This window comes from Pinus tabuliformis, chromosome 1_2, assembly GCF_031772625.1.
Source record: "Pinus tabuliformis cultivar Carrire ecotype Pingquan chromosome 1_2, CPIR1, whole genome shotgun sequence".
Taxonomy (NCBI): Eukaryota; Viridiplantae; Streptophyta; class Pinopsida; order Pinales; family Pinaceae; genus Pinus; species Pinus tabuliformis.
The window spans coordinates 392,553,207-392,577,554 of record NC_142298.1 but is presented as its reverse complement, the minus strand read 5'-3'; the positions used below and the strand labels follow the sequence as shown (position 1 = coordinate 392,577,554).

The 24,348-nt window shown below is 41.2% G+C and overlaps 1 protein-coding gene across 1 annotated transcript in view; it reads left to right on the top strand.

Moving 5' to 3' along the window:
• Positions 1 to 5,554: 5,554 nt before the first annotated feature.
• The window catches only part of LOC149206018 (glutathione S-transferase 2-like), a gene marked incomplete in the record, with an annotated part of 358,107 nt that continues 339,313 nt past the window's right edge, over positions 5,555 to 24,348 (top strand). Inside the window, 1 exon segment of the mRNA XM_089395257.1 lies at positions 5,555 to 5,863. Within this exon segment, the coding sequence (XP_089251383.1) occupies positions 5,846 to 5,863 (18 nt within the window).

Below are 24,348 nucleotides of genomic sequence, written 5' to 3'. Positions count from 1 at the left end.
GGTCCTATAATTGGAGGGATTATTGAATAAATAAATATCCATTTTTTAATACTTAATCATTAATTAATATATAATATCTATTTTTAATACTTAATCATTAATTAATAGATTAAATAATTTCTCAATTTTGATATTATATATTCTTTCAATATACATTGTTCATCATGAAATCATCTCAACCATATTTTTTTTTTAAACCCTTTTACATTTTTTACTAACTATATTATGCATGAATCTTATTTTTTAAAACTTAATATGAATTAAGTGTAGGTTCTAACCCCATACAAAAATTACTTGCATACGAATTCTAAAACACATAAAATAAACAATGCGAGAGCATAACACATAAAACACATATACACAGAGATTTTCTCCTGGATCCCAAAACTGGGACTACCAGCTTGATTTTTCATTATGTTCTTTTCAATGTTATAATACATATTTATACATGCTGAAAGCATCCAAAATAATGGACCGAAAAACCATTGCGTCCAAAACCATGGACCAAAAACCATCGCGTCCAAAAACATGTGCGAAAATCATGCACAAAAGCATAGGTGGGTCCGCCCAACCTAACATAGGGTCAAAAACCAAAATTTTCCGGGGCGCTACGCCGGACCCCATAAAGTGGGGTTACGAGTACGCCTCAAACCCCATGTGACCCCCCTCTAACCCCTCGGTTAACTACGTGGGCTAGTCGTGGAAAGAATATGACACAACCCAACATTCTCCCACTTGTTGTTTTCTTTTCACAGGGAGCCACAAGAGAGCTTAGTCATTTTTCCAGCCCTGAAACGCCCATTGTCTCTCTACACCAAGAGAACTTCTCAAAGCTCACATATTTTGTCAATGCATCTGCAATATTCTTCAAAGTTTCCACCTTTACCAACAACAGCTTTTTGTTTTCTATCATATCCCTCACAAAGTGATACTAAACATCAATGTTCTTTGTCTTTGAATGATATGCGGGATTCTTTGCCAATAAAATTTCACTTTGGCTGTCACAGTCTATCCTTATAGCTTCCTGTACTAACCCCATACTTGAACACAATCTCTGCAACCAAACTGCTTCCTTGCTTGCATGAGCGACTGCCATGTATTCTGCCTCTGTAGTTGATAGTGCCACTACAGATTGTTTCTTATTCATCCAACTGACTACACATTCAAATAGGTTAAACACATACCCACTTGTAGATCTTCTCTGATCCAGATCTCCTGCCTAGTCTGCATCAACAAAGCCACGAATATCCAACATTTTGTCCAATCCTAGTCTTCCTTGGTAGCACAAACCATAATCACTAGTGCCACGCAAATACCTGAAAACCCGCTTCACTGCTATCCAGTGCTCCTTCCCTGGTCTTGACATAAACCTGCTCAATACTCCCATTGCATGTGTAATGTCTCGTTTAGTACAGACCATTGCATACATCAGGGTATCGACTGCACTTGCATATGGAACACGGGATATGTCATCTTCTTGTGTCTTGGGACACTGTTCAATAGATAACCTCACACCTACAGGAATAGGAACCTTCACCGGTTTACTATCCTGCATATTAAACCTCTGCAGTATTGTCTTGACATACTTCCTCTGGTTTAACCAGAGCTTCCTCTTTGCCCGTTCTCTTTTAATTTCCATGCCCAAAATATAGTTTGCAGCACCAAGATCTTTCATGTCGAATTTGGAGGACAATTGGGTCTTCAAATCCTGGATAATTTCTTTGTTATTTCCAACCAGCAACATATCATCCACATACAGGACCAGATAAATAACACGGTCACCAATTAATTTAAAATACACACATTGATCTACTTTGTTTCTAGTGAAGCCAAGTCCCCGTATAAATGTATCAAATTTCTGATACCACATCCTTAGTGACTGTTTTAACCCATACAGAGACTTCTTTAACTTGCATACTAGTTCTTTCTTACCCTTCACCGCAAAGCCTTCAGGGTGCTTCATGTAGATTTCCTCTTCCAGATCCCCATAAAGAAATGTTGTCTTCACATCCATCTATTCTACCTCAAAATCAAAAGCAGCAGCAACAGATAAAAGTAATCTAATAGAAGTTACCTTGGCAACAGGAGAAAAAATATCACCAAAATCAATTCCCAGCACTTGGGAATAACCTTTTGCTACCAACCGAGGTTTGTATTTCTCCACCTTTCCTTCTGCATTTGTCTTCTTCTTGAACACCCATTTGCTGCCAATGGGTTTCCTTCCAGCCGACAACTCCACCAAATCCCAAGCCTCATTTTTGTGCAAAGATGCCATTTCATCAACCATGGCCTCTTTCCAGAGTTTTCCATCCTCTGAATCCATTGCTTCCTTCACAGTTCTGATATTCATCATCAGTAACAGACAAAGCAAAATTTGAACAGAAAGTAGATGGACTATACCTCTCTGGCTGCCTTCTTTCTTGAACTGATCTTCTCACAGCCGGAGTTTGTGGCTCTTCATCTTCTGATTCCTCCTTTGCTATAGAGTCTGATTTTTCCTCCTTTAGCTCAAACTCTATCTTCTCAAGTTCCTTTGGTTGGACTTCATGTTTAATAACATCTTTCACCTCTCTGAACACCACATCTCGGCTGTACACAACCTTCCTTGTTAATAGGTTCCAAAGCTTATAACCCTTTAAACCATCCTTATACCTAATAAAGATGTACTTTTCACATTTACTATCCAACTTGGTTCGTTTCTCCTTTGGAACATGTACATATGCATCACATCCAAATACCCTTAGATGTGAAAGAGAGGATTTCTTACCAGTCCATGCCTCTTGTGGAGTCTTATCCTCCAACGCTGATGAAGTTGACCTGTTTACCAGGTAACATGCAGTATCCACCGCCTTTGCCTAGAATTCTTGTCCTAACTCGGCACCACTGAGCATGTTTCTTGCCCTTTCCATCAACGTCTTGTTCATTATTTATGCAACTTCATTTTGTTGAGGTGTATATGGAGTAGTCTTCTGCCGTGATATACCACACTTCTTACAGAATTCTTCAAATTCCTTGCTGTAAAACTCTCCACCATTATCCGTCCTTAGCACCTTTATCTTCTTCTCTGTCTGATTTTCCACGAGAGCCTTAAATTCTTTAAACCTGTCAAAGACTTCAGATTTTTTCTTAAGGAAATATATCCATGTATTCCTTGAGAAGTCATCTATAAATGATACATACTACACAGACTTACCCAGTGATGGAACCTTCACAGGTCCAAACACATCACTGTGCACGAAGTCTAATATATGTTTCGCTCTCTTACCACCAGAGTCGAAACTCACCCGATTCTGCTTCCCATATACACAATTTTCACAGAAATTAAAATCGAGAGAGATATTACTTATACCTTCTACCATACCTTTACCATGAAGTATTCGAAGGCCCTTCTCTCCAATATGTCCAAGCCTTTGATGCCACAACATGGTTTTCTCTCCAGAGACCACTAGATTTTCTGCTCCACTTTCAGGAACCACAAAATTGTTGCACCCATTAATAACAGTGCTACCTTGTAGCTTGTACAAAGTTCCAATCTGAACTCCCTGCATTAATATTAGTGCTCCCCGAACCATTTTGCAGGTATCCTTCTCAATCACTGTTTTTACACCTGCATCATTAAGCTTGCTTACAGAAATCAGATTTTTGGCTAATGCAGGAATATGCGGAACACCTGGAAGTGTTCTAACCCTTCCAACTTATAATTTCAACTTTAATTTTCCACGACCAACAATTATAGCTTCCTGTCATCCCCCAAGAAGACATCACCACCATCATATTTCTCATACTCACAGAACCACTCTCTATGGGGAGTGAAGTGAAAGGATGCACCTGAGTCAATCAACCATGCCTCATGATCTACATGTGTACTTGAAGAAGCCAAGTACACATCCCCACTTTCATCTGAGGTGGTTTTCGCCTCTACAGAAGGAGCATCATCAGATCCCTTTCCTTTATCAAGGAGCTTTAGATATACGGTCCCTTTTGTAGTGCCATTCCTTTCCACATTTCCAGCACACCACCTTTACAGGTTTTCCTGGAGATTTAGATCTCCCACTCGATGACTTATTTTTGTTTCTATTTTGGGACTGTCCTCGTACAGACAAGGCATCGCCATTCTGGCTCTCCATATTTTTCCGTCTCATCTCCTCCGTCAGCAAGGATGAGACTATTTCATCAAAATGCAAGGCAGTTGCATTGCTACCTATTGCAATAACCAGAATATCCCACGAATCTGGTAGAGAACACAAAAAACTGATGCACTTATTTTCATTTGAAATTTTAATATCAACAGATGCTAACTGACTTACCACAGTATTAGATGCGTTTATATGCTATGTCACCGAGCCTCCATCTTTCATCCTCAGGTTATACAGTTTTTTCCGCAGGAACAGTTTATTCACCATAGACTTAGATTGGTACAAAGTCCCTAACTTGTCGCATAAAGCTTTCGCCGTAGCTTCCCCTGATATATTCAACAATACTGAATCTGAGACACATAATCGTATTGTGCTCTTTGCCTTCAGATCCAACTTCTTCCATTCTTCATCAGACACTCCTGTTGGTTTAGTACCCGAATCTATCGCAATCCACTGATCTTTATCCACCAACAGATCCTCCATCTTGAATTTCCACAACTCAAAACTCTGACTATTAAATTTCTCGATCTCTATCTTTCCACTGCTCGCTATCTTTTTTTTACCACCAGAATCGATCTTGTAGATCTCCCACTGAACAGGGTCTACCATAGGTCCGAGCAAAACCCCTCAGCAACAAAGGCATTCCCTTGAAGCCAAAACAACTTTGATGCCAAATGTAGGTTTTAACCCCGTATAGAAATTACCTGCATACGAATTCTAAAACATATAAAATAAACAATGTGAGAGCATAACACATAAAACACATATACACAGAGATTTTCCCCTGGATTCCAAAACCGAGACTACTAGCTTGATTTTTCATTATGTTCCTTTCAATGTTATAATATATATTTATACATACCGAAGCATCCAATACCATGGATCGAAAAACTATCGCGTCCAAAAACATGTGCGAAAATCATGCACAAAACCATAGGTGGGTCCGCCCAACCTAACATAGGGTCAAAAACCAAAATTTTCCGGGACGCTGCCTCAAACCCCATAAAGTGGGGTTACGGATACGCCTCAAACCCCATGTGACCCCCTCTAACTCCCTGGTTAACTATGTGGACTAATCGTGGAAAGAATATAACACAACCCAACATTAAGTAATTATAAAGAAAACACTAAATCCATAAAATTTATTATTTTATGAATACAAAATTTTATTAATGTTTTTCACATCAGCATTTAGAACCACAAAATCATCATTAAAAAAAGAGATAAAATAAATTAATAAATTATTATTTTTTAAATCTTTTAAAAATAAATATCTATTTTCGAAAGAAACTAGTATAAAACTTATAAACCATAACAAAATATTATTTTATTTGTAAAATAATAAAATAATTTTTAAATGGTTAATAATTTCTCAAAAATAAATATTTGTTTTTTTGAAATGGTATCGTAACCCATAAAAAAATTTGCGTCCCGACAACCGAAAAAGGAAAGCTCTTGATATGATATTACTCCAGACGTCGGGAAATGAAATGAAGTATCAGGCTTCATTTCAAACAGGCATCTACAGATCGGAGTGACCTTGCAGTCCCTATCTTCGAGCGCTCGCAATTCACTTTGTGAAGATTCGCTTATCAATTTATAACTATCGACTTATATACCGTCTCAAAACTCTATCCAATTCACAAGTTCCCGTCTCATCTCTTTGCAGCAGGCATCGTCCTCACGATTGAGCTCATATATTATCATTCATGGCATCCGTTGCTCAGGTGCGTGGAGTTGTTTGTACTATTTGTTTCCTCGTGCAAAAGCCTAAAAGGTAGGGAGATTACATACAACATATCCATATGCGATATTTTTTTCGCAGCTATTTTACATATACATTCACGTTATCTTCCCTGAAACACAAAACTTCATTTTGATTATTTCTTCTGAGCAAATTTCATCTTGCTTTTTTCATCTCATCAAGAGAACAGTTTGTGTGAAAAGCTCCAACATATAAAAGTCGTGTGAGGAGGATTGTCATCAATGTTTGTAGGCACAGAAATTAAAATTTGAACTGCAGTGGTATTGCTGGCTTAACCGGGGATTGAGTGAAATGGAGATTCAAATTTCAACGAAAAGTTGTAGAGAATTATTTTGGACAAGCTGCTCCGGATTATCACTGTCTGACAATGGTACCCTTTCCCATACTGGGAGTATTGCAGTGGAAAGTAGCTGGGTTATAACACACTCAAAATATTCCTCAGGTTGAGAAGCTCGATGGGGTTATCTATTCCACCAAATTGACCTATGACTTGCACCTGACCCTAATCACATGAAATGGGCTGCTTGCATGGGCTAGATGGGCCACATGGAGCGAAATGTATCTGTGGGGGTTTGAAACACCCCTGTTTTCTCATTGAACCAAGACACGTTGCCAGTGGTATTTTTTGATGCCCATTGTGTATTAATCCTCGTTCTTCCTTGCTGTACCTTATGTATATATGTGGGTGATGGATCCAATCTGTCTCCAGCTTAAGTAAACAGGTTTCGTTTGTTTGGTGAGCGAGGTTTTTGCCAACTACTGTATACTGGTAGAGTTCCTGCTGAGTTGCATCCATTCAAAGCTCAATGATACGTTACCCTCAATGGTCAAAAGTGGCTGTAGTTAGCTGGCTGTCCTTGAGTTTAAATTCTGTCTATTCCCTTCTGAGTTCTAAACTCTCAAGTTTGAGCTCACCATGCTTTGCCAATATAGGGTTACACGGTTGGAAAACATGTTATAATATCTGTAAAGGCGAGGTTGGTTTTGATGCTTAGAAGTGCAAAAGAGAGGGTAGAATAGAATATGCAGCCACCTGTGGCATTCCTTGTGGGAATTTCTTGTTCTACGTTTCTTGTAAAAGATATAAAACAAAACAAGAAGAAAGGAAAATGAAGGTTACTCAAAGCTTGAGTAGTTTTTTAGAGTTAGGTTTAAATTATTTGTGCTCATCATGTTTGAACGAATTTGTACCTTAGACTTCAGGGAGGTCTAATACAAACGAGAATTATTAAATTATCTTCTCTATGCATGATTTGGACTAAGAGCCTTTTTTTTACTTGTATTAACTATCATACACTTCATCTTTTTAGGAAAATATATTTTATATTTACAATCAGAAAACCAAAAATAGGAAGGGTATATACAATGACCATCATAACCTCTTCGGAGGGCTACTAAGCCATAAATAAACGCAGAGTACTCAGTGTGATCCAAAGATTGAGCATCTTTGATCAGCAAAACTCCTTTTGCCAGGAACTGATGACGAACCTCATTCTTCCATACTGAATTGAAGGCAAACGAGGAGCATGGCTCATGATAAAAAACGAGTTTACACTGCAGCATTCATAAAACAAAAAGCACCACTATCCTCAAATTATGCCAAAGCCCATAAAAGGCAGTATAAACAAAAGCTTGGTCATCACCAAACAACACTACTTACTAGTGAATCCTGCCCTGAAGAAGCTATGAGTACTGATCCTTCAAACCAATTCCAATAACATCCACAAACAAATCTTGGCTAACCTGGCCTTAGACTGAAGCCCATGATAGATGACAAGCCAACCAAACACTCTCAGCTTATAAGATGGTCAAATACTCCAGAGTCCAAATAGTGTGTAGCCATCATCCAATGCTCCTTTGAATCTTTTAATACCATTAAGTGTCTAAAACTGGGGAGAGAGGATGTTGTAGATAATGAAATGAATACAAATGATGGGAATCATATTGCAGCAATGATTGACAAAAACTCCATCTCCAATCTATTCATAAGGGCCCTTCCATACCAATATTCTGTGATTTTTTCAAGCCAAAATGAGTGCTGTCCTAATGTTCTCTCATTAAATAAACCATAACCAAAATTTATTTAACAGCAGAAAATCAAATTTCTGAACATTGCATCAATCATGCAATAGCTGAAAAATGAACACTAGAAGAAATGAAACACCTATCCAGGGATATCTTCTTCAAATCACCTTTTCATTTTTGATCAAAGATTACAAGGTGAATTCTGTAGCCTATTTTGAAGCAGTGGTTGGTACAGTCAATAAAATCACTTCAAATAATAGTGAATGGCTAGATTTGAGAGTGTACAGCCTGTGCATGAAGAAAGGACTGCTCAATAGTGGTATTGTTAAATTGTGCAACTAGGGCCAAATTCCACTTTGGACAGCTCATTTGATGGAGATAATTATTGTATTGAATTCCTCTTTTCGATAGGACCAAAATTGACCTAAGATTTACTGAAATCGGACAAGGAGAAATATGTTTTTGAAGTGAAGCCCACTGTTAAAATTGGCAACTAGGGCCACATTCCACATTGGTCATCTTATTTATGACAGCTGATATTATTCTTGGATTCCTCTCTCCGAGAGATGTAGGATTGATCTAGAGATCATCCGATTCTGACATGTACAAATGAAGTTATGAATTTATTTTGATTATGGACAAATTGTCAAGGTCGGCTGTAGGCTCAGTGGCCCAATAGTCACATCTATTCATCCTCAACGTTTGCTATAATACGTGATGCCTCATCCTCATTTGGACACACTCATCTTCACACATCTCTCTCTTTCCTCATTGATTGGGTACGAATTTCTGGGCAGCTTATCTCTCCACACGTGCGAAGGAAAGGACAGCGAAATTTCTGTTTTGGACGTTGACCAGGTTTGACCGAATTTCCAGATTGCTGTTTTGGGATGCGTTGACCAAGCGTTGACCTGTTTGACTGCGTTTTTGTGAGGGTTATCTCTGATTGGGCAGGCTGCATTTTTGGGCACAGAAATCGAGGCAAACCGTTGACTGTTTGACCAATGTAGACTATGGTTAGGGCTGACCATAGGTTGACTGTTTGACCAGACTTTGACTGGGCTGAATTTGACTGTTTTGTGGGTTGATTCATCGTGTTGTTTGGAGGTCGAAGTTTAGTTGACCAAATTGTTGAGGGTCAAATCTGCCCTGTTGACCAGCGTTGACTTTTTTGGTTAGGGCTCTTTTGCTGCTGTTATAAATTATTATATTTGTGAATTGTACTCTCTTTTTGCTGAACTATTGAAGACTATAAGAAGAACTGATCAAGGGTTTCTCCACATTGGGGTTTGTCCCTAGCTGGTGCCACATCTTGTGTCCTCTTGTCTTGGCTTGTCTTCTACTGTTTATGTTTATGTTCTATCTGCATTTTATTATCATGTTGGTGTGATTGCTAAACTGGATATTGATATTGGGCTAATAAATAAATTGAAGTAAAATTGCTCTAAAGCATAGAACATACCATTGTTGCCTAAAATTAACATGGAATCAGAGCAGGTGAAGACAAAGCCAAACAAGAGTGAAAGAGCAATCACCAAAGACAGTTGGATAAGGACAAAAGACTCAATGAGTTCCTCATCCTACTTCCCGGCTGAAGACAAGCTCCATGATAAATCTGACTATCATGGATGGAAGATGTCTCTTGATTTGACCTTGGAAGAAAAAGAAGTGATGGATTAAGTGCAGGGTAAAATCCTTGAACCTCCTTCAAATGCACTGACGGCTGTGAAGACCAAGTACAATAGAGCAGAAGTCAAAGCGAAGAAGATTATCAGGGATTCCATTGACAAGCATCTGGTGGTCTATATCTCTGAATTGAAGACCTCCAAGGAGATCTATGACAGATTGGTTGGCATGTTCAAGGTTAGTAATGTTAATTAAATTTTGTTTCTCAAGAATAAGTTGAAGGACATTAAGAAGGGCAAGGACGAAGACATTCAACCCTTTTTGTTGAAGATTACTGAGATCAAGAATGATCTACTCTTGATTGGAGAAGTCATTCCTGATAGGGAACTTCCTCTCACCACCCTAAGTTTGCAATAAGTTTGACCACTATGCAAGGGAATGTCCTAATAGAAGGGATACACCTCGAGATGATGACCACCATAACAACTCCTGGGGCAACTTCAACAACAACGATAAAAGGAATGGCACGTCCAATGGCAAGGGAAAAAGGAATGCGGGACATCAAGGAAATGGTCGACCCTCCAAGAAATCAAGGAACTCCAGGTATGAAGAATCCAATGTTGTTAACAATAAGCAAAAATAGTACTATCTTATATCGGCCTTCTCCATTGCCTCTCCTCCGGACACTTTGAGAAATTGGCTGATTGATAGTGGTGCCTCAAGGCACTTCACCGGATACAAGGAAACCCTCTCTAATTTGATAGAAAAGGAGACAAACTTGGAGATCATCCTTGGAGACGATGCCACCTATCCCGTGAAGGGATTAGGGAATGTTACCCTTCAATTGAATCAAGGTAACACTATTCATTTGCAAGAAGTACTATATGTACCCGACCTCAAGAAGAACCTGGTGTCCATTTCAGCAATGGAAGATAAAAGATTCAAGGTGGCTTTTATCGATGGAAAGGTACATGTTTGGAAAAGAAATTTTAAAGATGCTTTTACTCTTGGGTTCAGGGTTGACACTTTATATCAGTGTTGAAAATATCGGTATCGGCAAAATATCGACGAGGGTCTACAAAATATCTTATCGGCAATATCGGCGAAAATATTGGCAAGCATAAAAAATGCATAATATATATATATATATATATATATATATATATATATATATATATATATATTTATTTATTTTTATTTTTATTTTATTTATTTATTTATTTATTTATTTTATTTTATTTATTTATTATTATTTTTTTTCAGATTTTTAAACATATAAAGCAATAACAACATGAAATAAACACATTGGCACATAAATATGAAGAAAGCATTGAAATATATGATGTCAAATAGAAATGATACATCAAAGGCGATACCAAATCCTGCTGATCCCTGATAATTGTCCATTCAAGGACTCAAATGTGGAGAACCAATACAAAATAACATCACATATATAAAAGTATCTCATCATCATGAGTTATATGTAGCATAACAAATAAAACTAGCAACTATCTATCTGAAATCACTGCCCTCTCCCCCTTTTACGGGAAAACATGATGGGCTGTTTGCCAGGCCTACCCCTAGTAGTAGAAGGCCCTGACCCTACCTCTGCACCTAATGTCAAATAATGAGTGCTAGGTATGGGGCTATGCTTTCCTATATCTGTAGCAGATAGTGTTGATGCTGATGCTCCCATAATGTCCTCCTCCTCCTCCTCTTGCTCCTCCTCTGAGTGCTGCTGCTCCTCCGATTCCTCCTCCTCTTCTTGCCCTTGTTCTAATGGATCATCTGCCACTGACTCTAACCATGAAGGTGACTCCTCCAAGATGGGCTCCTCAGACTCCACCCTCCACTGAGACAATACATCAATGTTGTCTAAGGAAATGGCATCTGGATCCATTGGTGATTCTATTTGCCTCACTCGAAGTCGGATGTTGTAATGCACATATACTAAATCATTGAGGCGTGCGAACTCCAACCTGTAAGAGTGTCAAAAAAACTAATGCGTCTCGACTCTTGACTCTTGACACTTGAAGGTCATAAATTAAAAATTAAAAATTACAATAAGTGTAATTGCTCAAATGAAGGCTGGAGCTCAAAGTTATACCTATTGCGCTTTTTTGCGTGTATTTTCTCAAATACACTCCAATTGCGTTCACACCCTGAAGAGCTACATGTTTGACTCAAGATTCATATGGCCAATTTCTGCAAATTTGGTGCCCTTGCACCATAGCTTCGCCACCAAATATCTACAACAAAATAATGAAATAAAAAATTAAAAAACTTAAAACATAATTAAACTTTCAAATATAAGTTACATAATTGAATTTAAAAAAAATAGAATTATAAGTAAGGAAATTCTAAATTGAAAATTCTAATTTCTAATGAGTGATGATTTGTCACTTACGTGGCATGAAGAGGGTCCTTTCCCTAATAGCATCATCAAAGCCAAATAGGCCAACACAATCCCGATAATACTATATCTCGCAATTGATTTTGCTACGAAGCTCAGGATCAGGTACCATCCTCTGAATACAGGAATGGAGCCCTTCCATCACTTTGCCATCAAAATCAAAGCCGCATTTGTATGAAAATGCGGGGTTGAGGAAGAGTGTTGCTGCATGAATGGGTCGATGAAGCATCCCTGTCCACCGACTATCAATCACATCCCATAACTTCATCTGCCTATCAAGGCCAACAAAACCCTTGTCTGCATAATAAGAACGAATGGCCTCCTTGGCCCTATCCATGCCCTCATACAAATAAGCCATTGCAGGCTTCTCCCCATCTACCAATCTGAGAACTTTTACTATAGGTTCACTAACTGCGCATGCTTCTTCTACTCCATGCCAAAACGTCTCAGAGTACACCATTTTTGCAATGGCTTTCCCATCCTGTCTCCTGCTGTATCTACAATTACACCAATCATCAGACACAAACATTTGCTTCAACTCGAACTGACATCGAAGCAAAGACTGAAGAGTAATAAAGTTTGTGGCAAAACGTGTGATCGCAGGACGCCGCAACTCCTTGTTTCTAGTGAACCTCCTAATGAGGCTAAGAACAAAAGCATGGTTATAAATAAACTTGGGGACGCTCCTAGCCATATCAACCCCCCCCTTGATGAAGGAGAGTTTCCCCATATCCTCAAGCAACAAATCGAGACAATGTGTTGCACACAGAGTCCAGAACAATGTGGGATGCCTCTCCATAAGCATCTTGTCGGCAGACACATAATTAGCTATATTGTCTGTTATGACTTGCACCACATTCTGCACACCAATCTCGGAATGAACCTACCTAACAACTCACATATCGTTGTTGCATCTTTGATATGTTCTGATGCATCCAACGATTTAATAAACATGGTACCTTTAGGACAATGTGCCAAGAAATTTAGAAGGGTCCTACCCTTCCTATTTGTCCAACCATCAGATATCATTGTGCATCCAGTAACTTCCCATGTCTTTTTCAACTCCGCCAATCTAGAGTTGATGTCCTGCTTTTCTGCTTGAAGAATTGGCCCCCGCAACTCCTCATATGTGGCATTTTGTACCCTGGGCGCACAATAGCAATAGCATCACACATTGGCTGCCAAAATGGATTGGTTTTGGTGATGCTGAGAGGTAAGTCGCTCTAGAAAATACACCTCCCCATGACTCTATCTGCTTCTTGCTTCTCCTTTTTTTTAATAAGTGATTTTATGCCAGGTTGTGCTCCATGTCCTGTTCGTGGAACAAAAAATGATGACCTCGCACTAGCAGTAACAGGAGATGCTGTGCCAGCTATGGAGCCCCTCCGACTACCCTTACCATCAAAATCAGGAGAAGATATCCCGAAAGATCTACCTGCACGTTTAGCTTTGTTTCTTTCTGCCTCTTCCTTCTTTCTGTCTTTTTCATCAATTGCCTCAAGAGCTTTTTGTATAAGCTCCGGACTAGAAACTGTACAAATCCCAACATCATGTCCACTGAGTCTAGCCAGATGGTATTTCAGTCGTGTAACTCCACCTGTCATCTTGGTCCCACACAATTTGCATGTAAGATATGCATGATTTTTCCCACCATTAGGGTTCCCATACTCCCAAAATGGGTCCAAGGCTTTTGGCATATTTGTATTTTGTAGTGGGCTAACTCAAACCTAGGGCATCAAAAAAAAATTGGAATTAATAACTTAATAAGTAATAACCACATCATTTTACAAAACAGTTTTTTTGCTACATTATTTACAATTTTGCAATGTGAATTCAATGAAAAACCATAAATGACAATAAGAGGGTGTATTTTAAAAAAATTGGAGTTTGCTTTCAAATATCTGAGAAATCTGTAAGGGAAACACCAAGTAGATAAGCATGGCTACATGAATAAACAACACTGTGCGCACATATCTCTGTAATATCATAACATACTGTAACTCTGTTCAGCAAATTGAAATGATAAAATTCAAAATTTGCTTGCCGATTAAAATCAAATAAAAAATATTTACATATAACAGTGGTGTGACCTTCGTTGTCCCACAAGGAGACATTTTTCTAGCCCTTCCAATACACAGAAAGCAGTAGAGTAAAATCTGTTAAATTATTGCTTATTCCCTATTAGTCTAGTTTCAACAATGGCTACATGCTTCAGGAAATTTGTCAATAAGAGGAGGAATATGTTTCACTTCGAAGGCATTACACAACATCCAATATTGAGCACATCATTTCATACATAGAAATAGGCAAACCTACCTCACCTTGACTAGTGTTAATCCCTATAATAAGCAACAGGCCAAGACAATAGATAAACAACTATTGCATAGAGAACTTGTCTACAGGATAATTTCTATACAGGTGCTCTCTCACTGTTCACAATAAGAAACTAATTTCTAAGATGAAGAAATTTTATAGAGATGAACCCCTAATATATAATAAATAGCCTCTGCAGCTATGAACTCAAAAAAAATGGAGTTTGCTCTCCAAATATGGAGAAAAGTTAAAAACTTAAAACCCTTGCATTTGCTCATGGGCATGAAAATCTTTTCAAATGGAAAAAAAAACCAAGCAAAATGATTGTAGGCAAATAGGCAAGCAAGAACAATCCTAAAACTAACAAAAAATCATTAACATAGGGGTTTATTTGAACATACCTGTTAATGGAAGAAATGAAATTGTCTCACTGTTCTTGAAGCTTAGATCAACGAAATCTTTGTTGTTGGTGGCGATAATAGCTATGCAACGCTCAAACCCTCCTTGGCAGCAAGTACATAGCTCTCCCCTTCCTTCTCCAGCAATCAGAAATGAAAATGATTGATAAAAAACCAAAATTGGAATTTTATAACCCGCGTGGATTTTTTTTACTGTCTCCCGGCGATATTTTGGATCATCGCACGATATTTTGCCGAAATATCGGCGATATTTCGGAAATATCGGCGATATTTCGGAAATATCGCGATATTTTCTCGGCGATATTTCGGCTCGCCGAAAATATCGTGATATTTACGAATATCGCCGATATTTTGGCGATATTATCAACACTGCTTTATATCAAGTTGGAGGAAGTCCATTCAGAGCCATGTCTTGCGACACATCTCTACAGCGGAACTATGGCGCTGGAGGTTCACCCATCTTCATTATAAGGCCCTACTCGATGTGAGACAGATGGTGACAGGTATGCCCGAGTTCAAAGTAGTGCATGAAGGTGTATGTCCGGGATGTGCTGAAGGAAAACTTACAAGGGGACCATTCCCCTCAAGTAATAGCAAGACCACAAACATATTGCAATTGATCCACTCCGACATATCTTGAATGATACCTGTAAACTCCTTGGGAGGATACTTATATTATCTCACCTTTGTGGATGATTATTCTCGCAAGACCTGGATCTACTTTTTGAAGAAGAAGGATGAAGTGTTCACCTAGTTTCGACACTTCAAAGCCTTGATCGAAAATCAATTCGAGAAGAAAATCAAGATATTGAGGATTGATAATGGGACTGAGTACGAATCCAATGAATTCCAAGATTATTGCAGAGAAGCTGGCATTAAGAGGGAAACTACAACGCCATACACTCTTAAGCAGAATGGTGTGGCTGAAAGGAAGAATCGCTCTATTGTAGAAGCTGTCCGTGCCATGTTTCATGATCAAGGCCTCTCGAAGTTTCTATGGGCTGATGCTGCAAATATTGCCGTGTATGTTCAAAACCAATGACCTCATCAAGCATTGGACTCCAAGACTCCCGAAGAAATGTTCACTGGTAAGAAACCCGATGTCCCTCGTTTTAGAATTTTTGGCAGCCTCGTATATTTTCATGTGCAGAAAGAGAAAAGAAACAAATTGGTTGCATATGGGAAGAAAGGAATCTTTGTGGGCTATAGCGAAAATTCTAAGGGATATAGAATTTATGTGGTTGGTCAAAAGGAAGTTGAGATAAGTCATGATGTCACCTTCGACGAAGATATGGCCCTCAGGAAGATCAACAACCTTCCTATCCTAAGGAAGGACAAAGAAGTTGACACCGGAAATTAGGGTGAAAAAGAGGACGAAACGATGCCTGATGTTGATGAACCTATGGATCCTATTGATCCTCCTCCTCATGAGCCTTCCTCCTCCAAGAGGAGACCCTCATGGCTTAGGGAGACTCTCAAAGATGCTGAGAGACACATTGCACCAAGGGGGACTTTCCATGAAAGCAAGAAGCCGAACATGTATCAAAGATATTTGATAGCCATGAGCACTATCATTCAAAATGAGCCTTCATCATTCGAAGAAGCCGTGAAACAACAAGTATGGAAGGATGCTATGAATGAAGAATACAAGTCAATTATGAAGAATGATGTCTGGGATGTGGTTCCTAGACCCCATGACAAATCGGTTATCACCTCTAAGTGGCTCTACAAAATCAAGCATGGAGCTAATGGAAGTGCAGAAAAGTTTGAGGCTCGCTTTGTTGTTCGAGGCTTCTCTTAAAAGGAAGGTGTAGATTATGATGAGCTATTTGCACCTGTTGCCCAATACACCACCATCTACTTGATCACAGCCCTTGCTGCCTCGCAAGAATGGAACCTACATCAGATGGATGTCGAGATCGCCTTGTTGCATGGTTCAATCAAAGAGGAAGTCTATGTGGAACAACCCGAGGGCTTTGAGGTTCATGATCGGGAATCTCATGTATGTAGGTTGAAGAATTCTCTTTATGGATTGAAGCAAGCACCCCGGGCTTGGTATGCGAGGATCGATAACTATTTGATGAAGCTGAGATTTGTTGATTTTTGGTAGCATCGGATGTGCTCTAGCCATGAAAATTGGTGGAGAGGCTAAGGCACATGAGATCTTCAAGACCCATAAATCATTTGGGGAAATTCCACCCGGATGGAGAGATATTAAAATAATTAATATTTTTAATGTGGTTCCTAAGTCTAAACTTAGGAAAATTAAAATATTAATGTGTATTAATATAATATGGGTGAGAAAGTTCTAAATAACGAGGATCAAGCCAGATCTAATCTTAGCCGTTGATTAGGGACTTAATCTCGACCGTTGAATCATCAACAGGAAAAGTATAAGAGGAGGCTTGAGGGTCAGTTGGAGATACACCAAGTTGATCAGTCAATTCGATTTTCTGGGGCAGGGTTTGCTAAGAAATTGAGTTAGTGATCTGTTGCAGCGAGGGGCAGTTCGGCAGGAGGCTGAGAATACATAGCAGAGAGGCAGAGAAAGTGCCAGAGAGACAACGTAGAGTCAGCTTGGGCTGACAGAGATGTAGTCAAAGTTGACGTAGAGGCTTAGAGGGCCAGCGCAGAGGACGCAGGAGGCTGAGAAGCTGATGCAGAGGCTAGTAGAGTTGACGCTGGGTTGAAGGAGTTGCGTTGTGGTGTTTCTGTGGGGTAGACTGAGAGGCAGACGCAGAGCCATAGAGGGTGATGCAGTCCTTGGAGGGTGACGCAGTTCTAGAGAGAAGCTTGGAGCAGCTTTCGTTGTCTAGTTGAGGAACAATCGAAGTCACTGTGGGGCTCATCATCGAGTTGCTGATAAGTCAGAATATTTGTCTCTGGAGCAAGGTACTTCTGCCAAGGAAAATCTCTGAAGGGTGAGCCATTTTTGGCACTCTATTTGTATTCAGAAAACTGCATAATAATAAAACCCTCATATCTGCTGCACCGATTTTCTCGCATTGGGTTTTTCCGGGGACGATTGTCCAAAAATAACGGTGTCCCTTGTGTTGTCTCAGTTCATTTCAGTTGCTAATCTGTATATGTGTGAAGGCTGCATTTGTGTTTATTTCGGTATTTATATTAATAAATAACTTGTTAATGGAAAGAACAATTAGGAGATAATAAACCAGATAATGTAGTAGGGATTTCTGATGTGTTAGACTTATAAATTTCCACATGGTATCAGAGCATTGTAGATCACAGGAAGACTGAAGACACCAACAAAAATCTGAAAATTTGCAGCAAAAGTAGCTGTCCCGAGAGATAGAGCTGTTCCAGAGCAGAAGCAGCAAGAGAAGAAGTGATGCAAAGCCTACGTCATTATTTCGAGCCAGGGGAAAGGCCAATGCAGAGGCAGAGTGAGGCAGAAGAGGCTCATGAAGAGCCACATCGTCCTGCTCAGCCAGGTAGGATTGACGCAGTTGGTCGGAGGAGCAGATTCAGCCTTTGCCGGGATTGCATAGAGCCTGAAAGACTTAGTTTCTTCAGTTGCGAGGGCTTGGGGAGTTGTGGGCAGATTGTGATTTGAGGAGCTGGTGGGACGCTGTTTATGTCGATACAGAACAGTGTCTAAGAAGATGGAACCAAGGTAGAGGGAATCACTACCTTGATGGATTTCTAGCCAAGGAATCCAGATCCGAGTTGCAGTTGCAAGGAGGATTGGAGAGGCGCTGTTTGACAGTTGGCTAGAGGATTTCTAGAAGGGAAATTAGGACTCAGAGGGAGTCCAAAAGAGGAGCTGAAATGGCAGTGAACGGACTTAGGGATCAGGACAGGTTGGATGGAGCTTCCAACTTTGTCATCTGGAAGGCCAGGATCCTGGCAGTCGTGGATTGACATCGCATCAAGGAATTTGCCTTGAAAGTAGTGGCTATCCCAGTTGACCCAATTAAGAATGAGAAGTATGAGGAGGCGATGGCGAGGGCAAAGTGCATGATCCTAGACGGGGTCAAAGATCATGTCATACCACATATTTCTGAGAACACAACAAAGGAGATGTGGGACACCTTGACCACCTTATACCAGGACTCTTCCGTGCAACGAAAGATGCTATTGGAGAATTAGCTGAGGTCATATCAGATGCATAAGGGAGAGCAGATAGTTCCATTCCTTCTCAGGTTGCAGGAGATTCGTGACCAACTTATTCCCGTGGGGTCTACACCAGATCTAGAGTTTATGGTCAGCACTGCCCTGAATGCAGTCTCCGAGGAGTAGGAGACATTTGTCCAAAGTATTTTGGGCAGGGCTACTCTTCCCGGTTGGGAGGAGATGTGGGCAACTCTTTGACAGGAAGAGATCAGGAAGATGACCAAGGCGGGGAGTAGTGGTAAGGGAGCTAGAGTCAAGAAAGTGGAGGAGGATGATGCGGCTCTAGCATCTATGGGACAAAAAGGAAAGAGGAAGAAGAAGGATATGTCCAAGGTCAAGTGCTTCAATTATGGGGAGTTGGGTCATTATGCATCCCAGTGTCCCAGAAAGAAAAACAAGGGAGAGGCTTCCAATTCAAAGGCAGCTCCAGCTAAGGCGAAGAAAGAGGTTGAGACTGACGATGATTGTGCCATGAGTGCTCATGCACCTCTAGAGAAGAGGTGGGGTGACATAGAGTTGTAGTCAGGAGGACTACATGCTAAGGGCAGGATCCTTGAGGTACCCAAACTCTTGGATCACATCCGACTACGGGAGCCCTTAACGACAGTAGCATGATGATAGGTGTCGGGTGGAGCAAAGTGTGGTGAAGCAGCAAGGCAGGGCTAGAGTGTATAAATCTGAGGCAGCACAGTGGTGGTTGCAGCAGTGCGAGAGGCACAAAGGTGTTTGCAGCAATGCAGTGGCAACAGAGGGAGCACAGGATAGCAGTAGATGCAGCTTCAACATCACGAGGCTTCCAGACTCACCGATATCTCAGTATTTGGGCGAAGTCAGTTACTTACTGTTGATTTGGGGTAGCATCGGATGTGCTTTAGCCATGAAAATTGGTGGAGAGGCTAAAGCACATGAGATCTCCAAGACCCAGAAATGGTTTGGACAGATTGTACCCAGTTTGGGAGATATTAAAATAATTAATACATTTAATGGAGTTCAAAATAAAATATTAATGGGTATTAATATAAAATTGGGTTAGAAGGTTCCAAATGACATGGATCAAGCCAAATCTAATCTTAGCCGTTAATTAGAGATGTAATCTCGACCGTTGAAGGCCCAACAGGAAAAGTATAAGAAGAGGCTTGAGGGTCAGTTGGAAAATACACTAGAGTGATCAGTCATTCATTTTGCTAGAGCGGGGTTGCTAAGAAAAGTTGAATCAGTGATCAGTAACAAGGGGCAGTGAGTACTGCAGAGAGGCGGAGACCATGTAATATTCCTAATTAGCCATGGCTAATTGGAATATTCGATTTTGCTTAATTTTGCCTTCTATAGTTATTTATAAATAAAAAGGTGAGGAAAGGGGGAAATAACTCATTTTTTGAATAAAGTCACTCCCTAGTAGCACAATGTTGTAACTTAAAAGGGGAGCCAGGGGGGCCAAAGGACCACGTAGAGAAGGGGGCCCACGTAGACACTTGGAGGGACTGCGCAGATGGAGAAGGAGCACGTGGCAAGAGAGAGGCTACATTGGAGGAGGTGGGCCTTAGGGTTTTGAGAGAGGCCAACGCTATAAAGGAGAGAGGAGCCTTCTCATTTTGATCATTCGATTATGTTGCATTTGAGCTAGTCACTTCGACTTAGAGCACGCTGGCTGTTTAGCCTGTCTGCAACACTGTTTAGTGCATTGAGTGTCTCCGTTCGGAGATCTTGCCCTTACCCCGGGGGACTTCGAGTGCCTGCTCGGGCAAGGTAGTTTCATTAGTATTTTGCAGGAGGAGTGATCTCTGGAGTTGAGGAGGTACTGGGCATTTTGATGACTGCGCAATCTTGAGAGGGAAGGACGCAGTCTCTTTTGGTAGGAGCTCCGGATTGAGGTTATGTGGAGGATTTGAGCTTGGAGATTGAGCAAGGGATCAGCCCTTGCATATTGGAGGATTTTGGCAGAGTCTTGGGTAGAGTTTTGGAGGATTTTCTTCAGGGGCAGCGCAGAGCCTTGAGGGATAACGTAGATCCTCAAGGGGGTGATTTTCGGGGGTCAGCTATTTTAGAAAAGCTTTCTGGGCTTTTCTGGGTTTATTGAGCAGAGGTTGATTCCAGAGTTTCAACATTTTCTGAGGAGGGGAACAACCCCAAATCCTCACTTGATTCCAGCAATAGCAACAGCACAACAGTTCTCCGGCAGCTTGGACGCAGTTCAGAGAGAGGCCATTACCTTACCATTATGAGTGTATTTCTTCACTTGCTTTGTGCAAGTCGAGGTGCTATCTTTTTGATCAACTCTTGTACTCTTTCCATTACTCAATATAATAAATGGCTTAGCATTTCTCTCTACATTTCTTGAGTATCTGCTTATATTCCATGTATACATTATTGTATGTGCACTACTGTTATTTTTGTCTACTTGGGACACATCATAGGGGTGGACTGAGTGAGAGTCCACGAGGAGAAGATCAGGGCCATTAGAGATTGCCCGCAGCCGAGGAACGTGACAGAACTTCGGGGATTCATTGGCATTTGTACTTACTACCGGAAGTTCGTCAAGAGTTTCTCATAGCTTGCTGCACCCCTGACAGATCTGATGAGGAAGGGGGCATTCAGTTGGTCGGATACAGCGCAGCGAGCCTTTGACAGGCTCAAGGAGGTTATGAGCAGCTGCCCAGTGCTTGTATTGCCGGATTTTTCGCAACCATTTGTTTTGGAGTGTGATGCATTGGGAGAGGGGATTGGCGCAGCGTTGATGTAGGGAGGTCACCCTATAGCCTTTGAGAGCCGGAAGCTCCTTCTGCATGAGAGGTTGTATTTTATATACGACAAGGAGATGCTGGCTATTATGCATGCATTGGCCAAATTCTGGCAGTATTTAGTGGGTAACAGGCTCACGGTGAGGACTGATCACAACAGCCTCAGGTTATTTTTGGAGCAGAAACAGCTATAGGAGAGGCAACAGAAGTGGATCAGTAAGATCCAAGCATATGACTTTGACATTATGTCAAGGGTAAGAACAACGTGGTAGCAAATGCCCTTTTACGTAGACCAGCCACGTTGTCTCTTATGAGCTTGGACACAGACTAGAGGGCTCGACTCTTAGTAGAGTACTCCAAGGACAGATTTGCATATGAGATTTTGGATGGGCAAGTGGCGGATGACAGGTACAGGCTAGTCGATGAGATCATCTACTATAGGGACCGGATCTTCTTGACTAAGGGATCTCAGCTCAAAAAGAAGATACTTCAGGCATCACATGATTCACCATTGGTCGGTCATTAGGGGTTTACCAAAACCTAGAGGGCCATTAGAGAGAGGTTCTCATGGAAGGGCCTCAAGGAGGACATACTCTAGCATATCTAGAAGTGCGATATTTGCCAGAGGAACAAGGGGGAGATGAGCCATCTCGCAGGATTATTGCAGCCTCTTCCCATTCCGGAGGGGAAATGGGAGTGTATTTCGATGGAATTCATCATAGGCTTGCCCATGGTGCAGGGCAAGGATGGTATCTTTGTCGTCGTTGATCGACTGAAAAAGTACGCACATTTTTTTGCCATATCCGCACACTACACAGCAGCGCAGGTGGCCGTGTTGTTCTTCGGAGAGGTCTTCAGGCTACATGGTCTTCCTAAGACCATCATCTGTGACAGGGACAGTCGTTTCATGGGCAGGTTTTGGCAGGAGCTTTTTCGGTTGGTGGGGACGGAGTTGACATCGAGTACCAGTTATCACCCACAGACGGACGGGCAGACAGAGATAGTTAACAAGTGGCTAGAGGGCTACTTGCGTAACTATGTCAGTGGGTAGCAGCGGGCATGGCTGAAGTGGCTGCATCTGGGGGAGTACTGCTACAACACTACACATCACATGTCCATTGGTATGTCACCATTCTATGCTTTGTATGGATATCATCCTTTATCTTTTGCTGACGTGATGTTTGGTGCTAGCAAGGCTCCGAGAGCCAAGATTTGGATCCAAGAGAGTCAGGATATTCTCTGAGCTCTCAAGGATAATATGGTTACAGCACAAAACCAACAGAAGCTGTATGTTGACAGGGGTCGGGTGGAGAGACAGTTTGAGGTAGGGGACTTGGTCTACCTACGATTACAGCCATACCGACAGTCGTCACTGAAGCAGAAGGGAGCTGAGAAGCTCAAGCCCCACTTTTATGGGCCATACAGGGTGATACGCAGGATTGGACAAGTTGCGTATGAGTTAGAGCTGCCCCAAGGCAGCAAGATTCATAACGTTTTTCATGTATCATGCCTGAAGAAGGCATTGGGGCAGCAGGTGACAGTGACAGATGAGCTACCACCCACGGATGATGAAGGGCATTTGGTGTTGCAGCCAGAGGCTATTATTGATACCAGGGAGAGGCAACTGCGGAGCAGGACGGTCCGGGAATTCTTGGTGAGGTGGAAGAATTTACCGGATGAGGATGCCACTTGGGAGAGTGAGAAAATTTTGCAGCATCCATCACTTCAGTTGCTTGAGGACAAGCAACATTTTGCTGGGGGAGACTGTAATATTCTTAATTAGCCATGGCTAATTGGAATATTCGATTTTGCTCAATTTTGCCTTCTATAGTTATTTATAAATAAAAAGGTGAGGAAAGGGGGACATAACTCACTTTTTGAATAAAGTCACTCCTTAGTAGCACAATGTTGTAACTTAAAAGGGGAGCCAAGGGGGCCAGAGGACCACGTAGAGAAGGGGGCCCACGTAAACACTTGGAGGGACTGCGCAAATGGAGAAGGAGCACGTGGCAAGAGAGAGGCTACGTTGGAGGAGGTGGGCCTTAGGGTTTTAGAGAGGCCAACACTATAGAGGAGAGAAGAGCCTTCTCATTTTGATCATTCGATTATGTTGCATTTGAGCCAGTCACTTCGACTTAGAGCACACTGGCTGTTTAGCCTGTCTGCAGCACTGTTTAGTGCATTGAGTGTCTCCGTTCGGAGATCTCACCCTTAGCCCTGGGGGACTTCGAGTGCCTGCTCGAGCAAGGTAGTTTCATTAGTATTTTGCAGGAGGAGCGATCTCTGGAGTGGAGGAGGTACTTGGCATTTTGATGACTGCGCAGTCTTGAGAGGGAAGGACGCAGTCTCTTTTGTTATGAGCTCCGGATTGAGGTTATGTGGAGGATTTGAGCTTGGAGATTGAGCAAGAGATCAACCCTTGCATATTGGAGGATTTTGGCAGAGTCTCGGGTAGAGTTTTGGAGGATTCCCTTCAGGGGCAATGGAGAGCCTTGAGGGATAGCGTAGATCCTCAAAGGGGTGATTTTCGGGGGTCAGCTATTTTAGAAAAGCTTTCTTAGTTTTTCTGGGTTTATTGAGCAGAGGTTGATTCTAGAGTTTTAGCATTTTCTGAGGAGGGGAACAACCCCAAGTCCTCACTTGATTTCAGTAGTAGCAGCAGCACAGCTGTTCTCCGGCAGCTTGGACGCAGTTTAGAGAAAGGCCATTACCTTACCATTCTGAGTGTATTTCTTCACTTGCCTTGTGTAAGTCGAGGTGCTATCTTTCTGATCACCTC